The sequence below is a fragment of the Neolamprologus brichardi genome, chromosome 12, assembly GCF_056152115.1.
Source record: "Neolamprologus brichardi isolate AB-2024 chromosome 12, ASM5615211v1, whole genome shotgun sequence".
NCBI classification, from domain to species: Eukaryota; Metazoa; Chordata; class Actinopteri; order Cichliformes; family Cichlidae; genus Neolamprologus; species Neolamprologus brichardi.
Window position 1 is genome coordinate 20,717,688 of NC_142115.1, and position 13,414 is coordinate 20,731,101.

At 42.6% G+C, this 13,414-nt stretch overlaps 1 protein-coding gene across 12 annotated transcripts in view; it reads right to left on the minus strand.

The window, feature by feature from the left end:
• Nucleotides 1-614: 614 nt before the first annotated feature.
• The window catches only part of ank1a (ankyrin 1, erythrocytic a), an 89,641-nt gene continuing 76,841 nt past the window's right edge, over nucleotides 615-13,414 (minus strand). For 8 of the 12 annotated variants that reach the window (XM_087849141.1, XM_035904985.2, XM_087849138.1 and 5 more), the window contains 6 exons: nucleotides 11,622-12,261; nucleotides 11,150-11,498; nucleotides 8,396-8,479; nucleotides 7,955-8,107; nucleotides 6,607-6,705; nucleotides 615-4,308 (listed from right to left, as the gene is read on the minus strand). In XM_087849141.1, the coding sequence (XP_087705267.1) occupies nucleotides 6,634-6,705; nucleotides 7,955-8,107; nucleotides 8,396-8,479; nucleotides 11,150-11,498; nucleotides 11,622-12,261 (1,298 nt within the window). In that variant the 3' untranslated portion in view covers nucleotides 615-4,308; nucleotides 6,607-6,633. Of the gene's footprint in view, nucleotides 4,309-6,606; nucleotides 6,706-7,954; nucleotides 8,108-8,395; nucleotides 8,480-9,822; nucleotides 10,336-11,149; nucleotides 11,499-11,621; nucleotides 12,262-13,414 lie in introns of those variants that run through there. The other 4 variants (XM_087849139.1, XM_087849137.1, XM_035904988.2 and 1 more) reach the window with 4 other exon arrangements.

Below are 13,414 nucleotides of genomic sequence, written 5' to 3' on the forward strand. Positions count from 1 at the left end.
CAAAGAAAAGCTTTGAACGACCATCAGAAAATCTGGAGAAATATGGCCATGTTAGTAAAAAACAAAATAAAAAAGAACAAGAGCAAAATTTGCGGGATTGAAGGACAATTCTGAAGTAAATGCATTTTTTCTTATTTTTTTATGAGAAGAAAAGGTGTCAGCAGGAGATTCCACAACCGAGAAGCCTTAAAATTTAAACCTTTAGCTTAAAGGTTTGAGGAACCTCAGATCAGGAAGTTGCAGAACCGATCCTCTACAAGCCTCAAACGTGACCATCAAATGTCAAAATCAGCTCTAATACATACTGGGAGATTTTAAAACATGTGTGATGTGTCACAAAAAGAGAAAAAAAGATTTATAAAATTGTTTCCACAAGCCGGTGTAAGTGTTGCTTCCATTTGTTTGTTTACTTTACTTCCTCTGTGGCGTTTCAAATGAGCATCTTCCCTTCCTCCCTTTTTTTTTGTTCTTTGTAAAGATCCAGCAAGTCAAGATCATCTTCATACAGCATGCACAGCTACACACCTTAAATTTCAGCATGTTTATAAAATTGACTTTGTGATGACTGTCATGGATGACGTGCCACACAGAAAATCACACACAATATACACAAAGACATTTCATTTCTTTATTAATTTTGTAAATGTTGAGCTGGTGTACAGAGTAAATTGTCAGTAGATGTCTTCGGATTTGATTGGATTAAAAGGCTTTTACATATTTTAAATCCATGATTGACTCTCCATAACAATAAAAAAGCAGACAAAACAAGTTAAAATACCCACAAGAACCCTATTTATCCCCATTTTGCAGGCATTACCCAGAACTCAACAGTCTCTTGGTAGCTACAGCTGTATGATGCTAAAAGTACATCCATAACATAACTAGAATCCCAGTTGACAAGTAAGGGTGCATAGCATTCTAAATAAATATATATATTTATATATATATTTTCATATATTTCATATATATATAGCCTTTTATGTTAAAAACATTTTCTGTGCATGTGCGCAGTTGCATTCCTTAGTATTGAGTAATATGCTATTGCATTAATAATGTCTTCAATCCATTCTAAAGGAATATACATGTGTTCTCTAGTTTTTGCAACAGTTAATATTTTTGCATGAACTTGGTGCATGGCATCATCTCAGTAGTCCCTCAGTGCAGTGCTTTTTTTCTGATGTAACCTCGACTCTCTCTCGCTCTCACTTAGTCGGACTCCCGTCTGACCACGTCCAAACGGTCACCACGTGGAAGTCTTAAGATTGGCTCAGTCTCATATTTGGTAAAAGGGCATAAAAATGTCAGGGGGTGGGCTGTGTTGAGGGAAAATGCATGTCATCTTGAAGACTAGCCTTCGAAGCCACCAAGCCTCCCCCATAACTCCGTCTATTTTCTTTAACCAGTTCCCGTCTGGCTCTGAGCCTGACATCAGCAGAAAACAACCTAAACATATGAGCCCTTAAAGAGCAAATCATATGCTGTGATTGATATAAGGGGGCACAACTTTTTTTTTGACATCTGACCTTTATTAAGCTAATAAAATAACAGTAATACCTCATGAAGGGATAGTTGTTAACATGTCCAAAAAAAAAAATCGAGGCTTCGCTCTTTAAAATCTACCACCATCTGTGCATGTTTGTGATGAAATGCGAATGAAGTCATATTTATGATAATCAACAGCAGACATTGAGCTGAAACAGTGAATACCCTATTATCTACTGAAGTATAGAGCCAACACGGATGACTACGTCATAACAAGACTCACAGTATACCAAGACTTTACATTCATCATCTCATGGCTGTGAGAAGCCATACTAAACACTTATTTATGGGTGCTTATTGCAACATTTTTGTGACTTACATATTTGTCTATAATAAAAGCATTCGATGTCTGACGCAACATTTGAAAGAAATGCATGTATTGGTTATTGATATAATGTGAGATGGCACACTTATTGAGGTAAATAAACCTTTAAAAATATGTGATTTAGAATTACACATATAGTCTTTGTCCATTTGCAATATTACTTCCTGTGATATTATCACAACTTTAACTTGTCCCAATATCCAGGACTGAGTATGTGATATTTAAATCACACCACGCGCGCGCCCACACACTCGCACACACGCAAAACACACTCAGGATTTCTTTCAAGGTGCATATGAATGTTATTAAGGTTTAAAAACAGGCTGAACACACCTACATTCCCAGATGAGTAACAAAAACAAACAGCGGGCACTTTGCAGATGCAATGGCTGGCATGGAGCCACACCAGTATACTTAAAGTTTTCTTTTCTAGAGAGGCAAAAGGATAAAATGCAGGACGCTAATGTACTGACATCATTTCTGAGTAAAGTGAGAAGTAGAGTAAAGCTGAAAGTTCAGGAAGAACGCAAGCTGTGATCCTAAAATCCTCCCTCCTCTGTCACTCTCTCGCTCACACACACACACACACACACACACACATACACACACACATGAATAATCTTTTCCATTTAAAGCAGTTATTGCTTCTACTTCTGGAGTACAGTTAAGACAGCAAATCGTGACAAGAAGACTAAAGAAAGGAGCGGAACAAGAGACATGCTTCTGGACGGGTCAGGCTCACAGTTACGGGTCAGTATTACAGTTTCTCATCACAGTGATTGGTGACTGTCTTTGCTACACACTGAAGAACCGCCAAGGAGACAAACATCGAAGCTCAACACGTCCTCGACCCTAAACGCAACACACATCACTTCATCCAGTAAAACTAGTGCTACATGATTCCGTTTCAGCTACTTTACCCTCATCGAGTGACATCTTCTGGTGGCTGTGAGATGGTCTGTAAGCGCACCTCGTGTGGTGGTGTCATATACTGTGCGATGAGGTCAAACAGACGCAGCTACTGTACGAGCTGAAGGTGGGATCCCGCATCCGAGTGGAAGGTGGACGGGACTGCTACATCTACTCTGAGAGGCTGACTGTAGAGGCTAGGGGATGAGAGATGGAGGTCGGGTGATAAGCAGAGGTATCGGGATTTTAGCTCAGACATTAACACAAACCTCACGAGGATACAGCACAGTGGGGACAAGAAAAAGGCAGAGGAGTAGGATGAAAGAGCAGGTTAATCTCTTGTGATAATCTTTCACTTGTACATATATATCTCTTTACCTTCCTCTCCACAAGGCAAGCCACTTTGATCAAAGTTTGGCGAGGCAGGTTCCTGCTGTAAACCCGCCTCCCAAAGCTGAAAAATCCCCACGGTACAGGAAATGACTTAAAGTACATCTTCCTCTACAGTCGGACATGTGGAACGCAAACAATGAAAGCGCGTGAAAATCACAACGAAACATCCGGACACACACACACGCACATACACACGCAAATCCAACGATTTAAAACAGGCAGAGCGACACAACGGTATGTTCTTTTACCCACAAAGATCTCAAGATATAGAATAATAATATATAGATTCTGAGCAAATGAAACCAAACAAGAAAAAAAAAACAACAGGGAGGAATTTCTCATGTACCTGAAACAGCAGCATCAGTTGCATCGCATAGGGATCTAGTAACAGAAACAACACACGTAACACACAGTCACGTAGAGCATTTTAGTGCATACAATATTATGTACACAACACTGATATCCTGGGGCGATAATTGTAGCTTTACTGGACTTAGAGACCACTTGGCCAGGTTTGAAACTAGTTTGTGGTGCTGACTGAGGAGGAGGAGGGGGTAACAGTTGCCTAGAGATGACGTAATTCTCAGTATTTTAGTGTCTCTTTTTCTTAAGTTAAACTCTTCACCACTGGGTTAGAAAATGGGCCGGTGGTAGCCTACATTGCATGCCCGTCCCATTAAGCGGTGTCTCCTCCCCATCCCGCCCCACCCTTTTAACCCGCCCCTGCATTCCCTCGGTATTTGTAGTTAAACACAGGCCATGCGGCAGCAGTCACTCATGCTGATACAGATAACAGGAAGCACGTTTTGGTTGCTAGTTTCTTTTTTTTTGTTGTTTTTGATTTTTTTTGTCTGTCTGGTTTTTGTTTTATACGAAATCATGCTTCTAGCCTAGTAGTAGATATTTTTTCCCACCATTTCTTAAAAAAAAAAAGTAATAAAAACTACAAGAAAATCTGTATCCTTTTTCTTCTGGTGCGTGCTGATAGTTGCCATAGCCACCGTGGTTGTCATTGAGTTGGTTTCTCTTCATTTCCATCTGTTTGCCTTCTGATGTGTGGTCTTCCTCCTGTCAGCTGCTGCTGGTCATGTGTTCATGTAGGATGGTTTTGGTGAAGGGGTTGAATCCTGCGGAGAACTCTGAGGAGAGAGAGAGAGAACTGCAGTGATTTACAAGCCTCTCGATCGTCCTGCTACCGTGCAACACAGGTGGCATGCAAACAGCAACAAGCCAGTGCTAATGTGAGTGCCTTTGAATCCTGGTTATGCTACTGTACTGCTTTATAGTGACTGAAGGTTTTTCAGTTCCCTTCAGCTGATCCTCATAACGTTCAAAGACTCAACGACACGTTAGTTCTGCCAAAGATTTACACGCAAATGGGGGCCAGCAGTGGTTTAACATTCAGCAGCGAGTCACTGGAAATATCAGCAAGCTCAGGAATGTCATGGCATTTACGTTAGTGAGGGCAAGACACACACACGCACGTACGCACGCACACACATTATAGTGGCTCCATTTCTCCACTCAAGATGCCTTACAGCTTTGACCTTGGGCGCTGTCATTTTACGATCTCTCTTCGCTGAGTGCACATTGCACCAGCCTTTTTACAGTGTTTCACAACATGTCTGACAAAAGTAACTAAAGCAGTATACAGTGTGGTTGATGTACTGCCACACTAACAATCTCTTTCCATCAAACGTATGAAATAATATTTGTGTTCAATTTTTGCTTATGGACAATTTTATATATATATATATATATATATATATATATATATATATATATATATATATATATATATATATATATATATATATCATAGAAAGAACAGACTTGACAGGAAATGTTTAATTATTCATACATTTTACTTCATACTCTGATGTAAATATGGCAAAGTGTTTGTCAGGAGGTCATTCCTATGGTTTATTTAAGCTAAACTCAAGAGGTAAAAAACAAATAGAAAAAAGATGACATTAAAAAGCATTATTGGATCATCAGTCATTAATATATTGATTAATTCCAAACACTAACTGTTTCTAGATAGTGCATACACTCACCGGCCACTTTATTAGATACTCCTGTTCGAAATCTTGTTAGCACAAATATCTAATGAACCAATCACATGGCAGGAATTCATGTAGGCAAGGTCGATACAACCTAATGAATTTCAAACTGAGGATTAGAATGAGGAAGAAAGTTGATTTAAGTGACTTTGCTGGACTGAGTTCTTCAGAAACTGCTGATCTTCCCATACAAACATGTGTAACGTTTACAAAGTATGCTTGAAAAAATGTTAGGTTCTCTGTGTGAAAATCTTTTGTTGATGCCAGAGGTCAGAGGAGAATGGCCAGACTGTTTCAAGTTCATCAGCTGTCTACAGTGTCTCAAATAACCACTCGTTACAACCGAGATACGCAGAAGAGCATCTCTGAACACACAACATGTTAAACCTCAAAGCGGGTGGACTACAGCAGCAGAAGACCCCACTGGGTGCTGTAGTTTTTAGTTACTGTCAATTAAAAACAGAAAACTGATTCGCATTGGCTCTCTAGAGTCTAACAGTAGAAGTTTGGAAAAATTTCTTGATTTCTGCAGCAGGATTTGAATGGCAGGGTAAAAAATTGGTGTAAACTCCATGAAAACATAGATCCATCTTGCCTTGTATCAATGGATCACAGTTGCTGGTGGTGGTGTAATGATGGGGAACATTTTCTTGGCACGCATTGGGCCTCATGGTATCAAATGCATGAATTAAATGCCACATCCTACCACAGTATTGTTTCTGACCATTTCCATCCCTTTATGATCACAAGGTATCCATCTTCTAAAGGCTGATAATAACAAAGCTCAGTGGAGCAGGAGATTCACATCATGGCTGAGCAATTAACAAATCTGCAGCAACTGTGAGATGCTGTCATGTCAATATGGACCAAAATCTCTGAGAAATGTTTCCAGGATCTTGTTGAATCTGTGCCCCAAAGAATTAAGGCAGTTCAGAAGGCAAAAGGGGGCCCAGCCAGTGTTAGCAAGGTGTACCTACCAAAGTATCCGGTGAGTGTACATCACCTGGATTTGTACTAACTAAAACTCCAAATCTAAATCGATTGCAGTTTGTATTAGACACAGCAGACATTTGCAAGAGCTACCAAATCATTTTTCAAGCATTTAGAGTTTTCCTGACAGCACTTTTTTTCTAATGCACACACACACAAAACCTACATCTGTATCTTTTTCCTTTTTATATGTGTTCATGTGTGTCATTTATATTTGAACTATTAAAGATTTAGGTGTCATTTAGCTGCGCCAGCGTCACACCATATGTCATAACATTAGTAATTATTGAATTAAATGTACATTCAGATGCATTTAATCCAGACAGACTGGATTAAATGGTGTTGTTCACAGGTCAGAGGAAGCACTGTGGGTCAGTCCCCTACCTGCGGGGACGCAGCACTCAGTCTGCCTCACTGCTTAACTCTCCGCAGACTGGCACATTTCACTATCTGAGCACCTTTCTTCACATCCACAGAATCGGGCTACATCAGAGGGTGGGGGAGGGGGTTGACCGCAGAAGAGGTGCGAGGATTTAGAATACGTTGGATGACAGGAGCAGAACAAGAGGTTGAGGTAATATTAGTAAGGGAGGGTAAAACAAAGGAGAAAGGGACAGTGGCAGAGAGAGAGAGAAACAAACCCACAGAGGAGGCAGACAGTGTCACACGAAAAAAACGAGGGCATACAAACAGGGAGCACAAGACAGGAAGTGAAACAGAAATGTGAGGGACAAAAGAGGAAATAAAAAGAGGGAAAAAAGGAAGAAATAATGTACAAACAGTCAAGCAAGGACAGAAGTGGTGGGTGGCAGATGGAAAGCCAGGTGGTGGTTCAGAGTAATGTCAGATAAAATTTGCAAAGAACTTTTTGAAAAGTGTTCTTAAGCTTCAAATGGATGGGCTAGGCCACATAACACAGCAGTTTCAGGAAATTTCACACAATCACAACAACCCTGATAATTACTGCGTCTGGTGTATTGAACCTCAGCTTATTCAATGCAATTAATATTTGACCTCAACTTCGTTTTTGAGTGATTAAGGCACACTTTCACAGTTAAAGGACTATGAACCAGTTACTCAGTGAGATAACTGACAGGGAGAAAAAAACACTGCAAGGAACCACTATAAGTTCATTCACTCATTAATGTGCAAGAACTCCCCCCCCCCCCCCCCCCCCCCCCCCCCCCCCCCCAATGAACTGCATTTGTGGTTTAGTGATGACCAAAACAGTGAAACGCTCATGAACTGATCTACTGTGAGCCTCTTAAAAAATCAGAGCACCTGAGCAGAGTGGATCCAGTTGTTCTCTTACATGCAGATAATGAGCATGAGAGCGAAGTATATGGGTGGAGATTAATGTTATGGGAAGTCAGCAATCAGGCAATTAATCAAATACACGTCCCTCTGTCGTCTGTTGCAATGTAGTCCTGACACATAGTGGAAAATGCCTAACCTTTATTTTTAAAGATCACAAACAAACTTGTGCTTATGCAGGTTAAGTTGCACAAGGACCATTGGGGAATGCCTGGGAATCCACAGTGAGATTAAACTTTAAAACTTACTGCAGCACAGACCCCAGATACTACATGGATTTAAATGAAACAGGGTGTCATTGTATGTATCATCTGATCTAAATCAGAGCATTTAGGCTTTGCAGGCTGGCCGCACACCCGAGGTCATCACGGAAGCTTCAGGCGAGACAGAGAGCTTCGTCTGCAGATCAGAAGCCCACCTTGCTGCTGTCCCGACCCAAGACGGCGTAGCTCATGAACTGCTCAGCATCAGCGTCCAGCTCGTTGGCGTCCTGCAGCGAACCTTCCACGCTCACCTCCTGAAACCCCTCCTCACCTGATCCCTTCCCTCTGCGCACCACCTTGCGCACGATCTATCGCAGACACACGCGCACACAGTCGCACACAGAAGGGTGGGAGAGAGTGATGGGCGAGAGCAGAGAGTGTGGAAAAGGCAGTGAAAAAGACTGGATCGGTGAAATATGCTGGGGGAAAACAAAGTGTGGATTTTGCAGTGTCATGTGCGATGAACAACTTTGTCATGATTATTAGTTAAATAATCGTTCCGTAAAAAGATCCGTGAAAGAGTTGTGATGATAAAACATAACAAAAAAGTGAAAACAGAGACATTCGTGTTCAAGGACGCAATTTAAATGGCTGACCTTTTTTGTGACAATGTTTCCATGTTCATCCGTGAAATGTTCCTCGCTCACTTGCTCCCCAGGAAGATCTTCAACCTCATCACCCTGAGGACAGAGAAAAGCGTTTTTGTAACCATAAACGTTTTGAACTGTGGCAATAAAGACAGTTAAAACAGCCGTCGCTGCAGCGCTGTTTGCATGGAGAATCAGACTAATGGCAGATAGGTGAGGAGCGGGTGAGGTTGCTTGTGAGAGAGAAAGTAAATCTAACAGTGGGGATCTTATCACTTATAGTTACAATTGATGAGGTTCATTACTACACAGCAGTATTATAGCCCCCTATAATAGCAGCATGTCTTTAGAGCTATTTATAAGTTCAAAGAAATTCCTGAAGCCGGACGCTCGGTCTAAGAACGAGTGAAGGTCGAGCATGTGGAGGCCTGTAAAAAAAAAACCCAAAATTGATCTTTATCTCAATTTATATCACACATGAAACTAAATGATAATAAAAAAAAGAAGTGACAAACCTAAAGGATGCAAGTCCAAAGCTACAGCTTATGTAACACCTACTCATAATAAAACAATCAATGTGTAAGGAAAAGTAAATCAACTACATCTTTAACCTCGGATTTAAATACAAAGTCACCAAAAAAGAAGAAACAACCAACTATTCATGTCAAATCCAGCTATATATGAACTATTTGTATCTAGAGCATCATACAGAATAATTATGTTATTTCTATACAACTTTTAAGCAGTTTCAGTATGCTGTACATTTTAAGTTTAATCTGTGTAACAGATACACAATGAAATTTCATACTGGCTCCGGCCTTGGATTTTTCAGAAACATAATGTCCTTTTCATTTGTATTTATTATCCCTCATTTTAAAAGCTTTCTGGATATTAAGAGAAATTTATCTATTATATGCTTTGTACATAATTTCAATTATATCATAATCCATCAAATCTCAGTGTGATTTTCAGTGTACTTAACTGAATAAATAAAAAATGTGCTGTTTTATAGAGTTTGAGATACAATAAGAAGGAAATGGCAAAGAGCCAATGAGAACTTTTTATAGAACTGGAGTCCAAACTTGTTAAGCTGAAGACAATCTATTTACAGTATATCTATAAAAGCAGAAGATATATTTCGTTGCATTCTCAGTCATTTGATATTGTCATAGAAACAAACAAACATTGATGAAATCCCATCATTGTATGCCACAATTACTTGTGTCCATAATGCTGCACCTTCCCACTCCTCTCAGTAAAACCAGTCAAATAACTCACCACAAACCTATCCTGTATCACTTTCAACTTTTCTTAAATACACTGCATCATCCAAGAGTTCGCCAGCAGTGATTCCCCCCTGCTCTTTCATTTCTTTTTTTCTCTCTTCTGCCACTAAGATCCTTTCTTCAAATTCGTGGATCTCCGTTTTGTTGTACCTTAAGAATGACTCTACGGCGGACGATTCTGGTGGTGACGTTCTCCTCTTCGTCGGGTACTCCCTCAATTTCACCAAGCTCGTGGTCCAGCTGAGTGTGTATGTAGGTGAGCACCGACCGCACCGAGCCACTGGCTATGTGGAGGACGTTCTGACAGCTGATCACCAGGAACGCCAGCAGCACGAAGCTAAAGAGGAGTTCGGTAACCAGGGCCCACATTGCTCCACTTTGATCCCCAGTAAATCAACACGGTTGGCACAGAGCAACGCACGACTGCAGCCTCAGTCCCGTAGCTGGTGGTGACTCCTGCTTCTCACACTTCTCTTAGCTAAGGGAGAAGGTAACAGCTGCAGCCTTCTTTTGTCACTGGTTCAGCCAAACTGGTGTTTTCATTTCATTTCTGCCCTCCGTTTGCTGGGGCCGTGGGCCCTTTTCTCACCACGTCTCTTTCTCCTTCCTAGCGTCGAGTCACAACTATCCAGTCAAAGACACCAGATCCAACCAAAAGCAATCTTGGGAGGCTTCTATTCCCACCTCTCTCACTTTTTGACCATGTGATCTGTGAGCTTTAAATACCTCCAGCAGAGCGGCTCTGTGCGCTGTGGTAAGAACACTAAGAAACTTCTCACACATGCTCTAGCTACAGCTTATACAACAGATTTCTCCTAAAACAATCATAGAATCTATTATGCAGCTGCCACCGCCTCCAAATTAAGCTAAATGTGCTTTTTGGGTATCATTATGACCCACAAGAGGCATGAAGCCCACAAAGGCTCTGAAAGGCTCTATTTCTGTTCTCTCACAGTCTCACAGCTGAGATTGTCCCATACAGTGTGATGTGTCTGTGTTGTGCCAGAAAGTTAACATGTGGGAATGACTGGGGTTGGGATCGTGTAACGCGGGTTGCCGAGTGAGAGCGCTTTCTATATTTGGCTGGACACGCTGTTTGTGCCCAAATTGGGCTTAAGACCACTGTGTGTGTTCTTGGCTGTGTGTTTATGTTTGCTGTATGATTCCAGGATTGACATAACATAATTCTGATTAGTGAGGTTTTAAATGGTGACTCCTAGAAGAGGAAGTATGAAAGCAACCGCTTGTGTGTATAACACTGTATCACACTGTTTCTCCCAGGTTTACCTCTGCTGGAGCAGTTCGCCTTTTTTGTTTACACCACAAGAATTTGCTAAATGCAGTTTAAATATAAATGCGGTTTGCTGGTCAGTTCATTACTTTGGTTCAGACTAAAATGTTTGCCAGACATGGTAAAAGGAGTAATCCTACTCACTGTGACCACTTTAAATTTGCACGGGTGGTTTAATGTGCTCACCTGGCCCTTCAGGCGGACATCATCCCAGGCCCTCAGCTCTGGTACCCTGTGTGGAAAGCCCAAACCCTTCTCAAATGGTTGGGTACCTCTGAAGTGTCCCCTTAAGATCTCAGAGTGCCCCATGTCCCTCACAGGCTGAAGCAAGGCCTCCTGGGACATTCGGGACGGGTCTCCATCCACAGAGTTACGCACTGATGACATCATGGTTTCCATGGTTTGCCTGGGTTTAGACTGATTGCCCACCCAAGCCTGAGTAGGGTCAGTGACAGGGATCCATCCCGGGCCTGTCTGCTCCTGCAGGTAAGAAAGGAAAGATCCTCCACCACCACCGTTTCCCCCATTGCCTGACCTGAAAGGAGATCAATGAATTCCTTAGGAGGTGGTACATCATAAATATTTACTGATAGTGTTTTATAGCCCCAGGTTATATGACGGTCACACCAACTGAGAGGCATACAGAGCTCGGACTCACCTGTCTCCATTCCGATCTGTAGCACTGCTCAGACCAGTTGACTCACTCAACCGAGCATACACCCTTTGCTGTCCTGCAACAAGAGAAAGCCCTTCCTCTGAGCCCATCCCGCCTCCTCCTCCTCCTCCAGTTCCATCACCACCAGTCGTGCTTGTGACGGCTGATGCCTCTGAACTCGCCCCTGACCCCTGACCATTGTTCAGCCCGTTAAGATTGATCCCAGCGATGGTACCCCCGAGCGAAGCTGGTGTGGTGGTGCTGAGCGAGTCAACGCCCATCTCTGAATCGTCTTCGGGCAGCTCAATGGAGCCACTCAGCACCCCACCCCCTCCGCTGGCTGCGCTGGCCTGACTGGCCGGCCGACCTAGACTTCCATACGGCAGCCCCAGCAGACCCTCCGAATCGTCAGCATTGCTGCATTCCAGCGAGGAGTCCTCCACAGCCACCAAGGAAGGGCTGTTGCCTGAGGGCCACACCTGTACATCAGACATCTCCATCAGGGTGTCTTCTTCTGTGGTGGCAATAGGTGCACAGTCCAGGCTGGAGACCTCCTGCCAGTAAGACTCAGCACCCAGCGGGGAGGGCAGGCTGTACTGCATGGAAGCTGGTGAGAGAAGCTCTTCCTGCGGGAGCCCATAACCTGGAGCGAGACAGAGAGAGGCACACTGACACCCGGCCCCCCGCCTCGCTCCCCACCTCACCCCCCACAGCATCAGGACCCTGGGAGGGGGGGTAAGTTCCCCTGGCCAGTAGCTGGGCATTTAGGGGAGGAGTAGAGGAGGCTGAAGGGACAAATGGGAAAGGAGTGGGGATGGAGGGAGGGGAGGGCCAAGACAATAAGAGCTAGAATAAAGGTGCAAGGAGCTAAGGTCATGAGAGCAAGGGCAGCTTTTAGAAGAGAGGCTGTCAAGCTCAATCAGCCAGCGCTGACAGCAGCAGAGCAGCAGCGGTAGCAGCAGCAGACACAGCCAGCTGAACCAGTAGGCTGAGACTGGGGTTCGAGGCCGGCAGTGGCTGATGCTGCTCTGCTGGCTGCCACCTGCAGGGAGACGGAGAGGGATTATTGACACCTGTCCAGCAGGGACACACACACACCCACTCTGTCTCACACCCACACCAGCACTCACATACGCTCACACTCGTATATGCATGCACTCAAACCCACTCAGAAACAGGCAGGTTAATACCAGTGTCAGGCTGGATGGCATGCTCGCAGGCAATCGCATTTTCTCGCATACACGCACGCACTCTTCACACAGCTGCTCTCTCACTGACTCACTGTTTTACAATGCATTCAATATAACACAACTATGTAAAGATAAAACATAGTAGTATTCAAATTTATGCAAACAAATTACAACAGACTTCAATTTTCTTCTGCTAGGAAAGCCACAATGTTGCTGCCTCAAACAAATTTCAAATGCAAATATATAATTTAGTAAAACTTTGTGTTAGTAATGAGCTGCGGACTCAGGTCACTCCTACAGCCATCTTCTGAACAACCTTCGATAAAATATGTTTTTTTTTTTCTTCCTTTCTTATGAAACCAGACCTGGCACAACTGAGTACAATGTCCCAGAAAGCATTAAAAAAATATTGCAGTAGTAACTTCATGTAACATGCTAAAAATGAAAGAAAATCTAGATGAAGACTACACCTACAAGGCTATTTTGCAAATATTAACATTTATATTTTCTAACCTGATTATACTAAATTTGTAAAGAGTGATAAACCTTTACAACATAAATATGTGAACAAATTGAAAAAAATGGTAATGCAGGTAAAGCAAAACA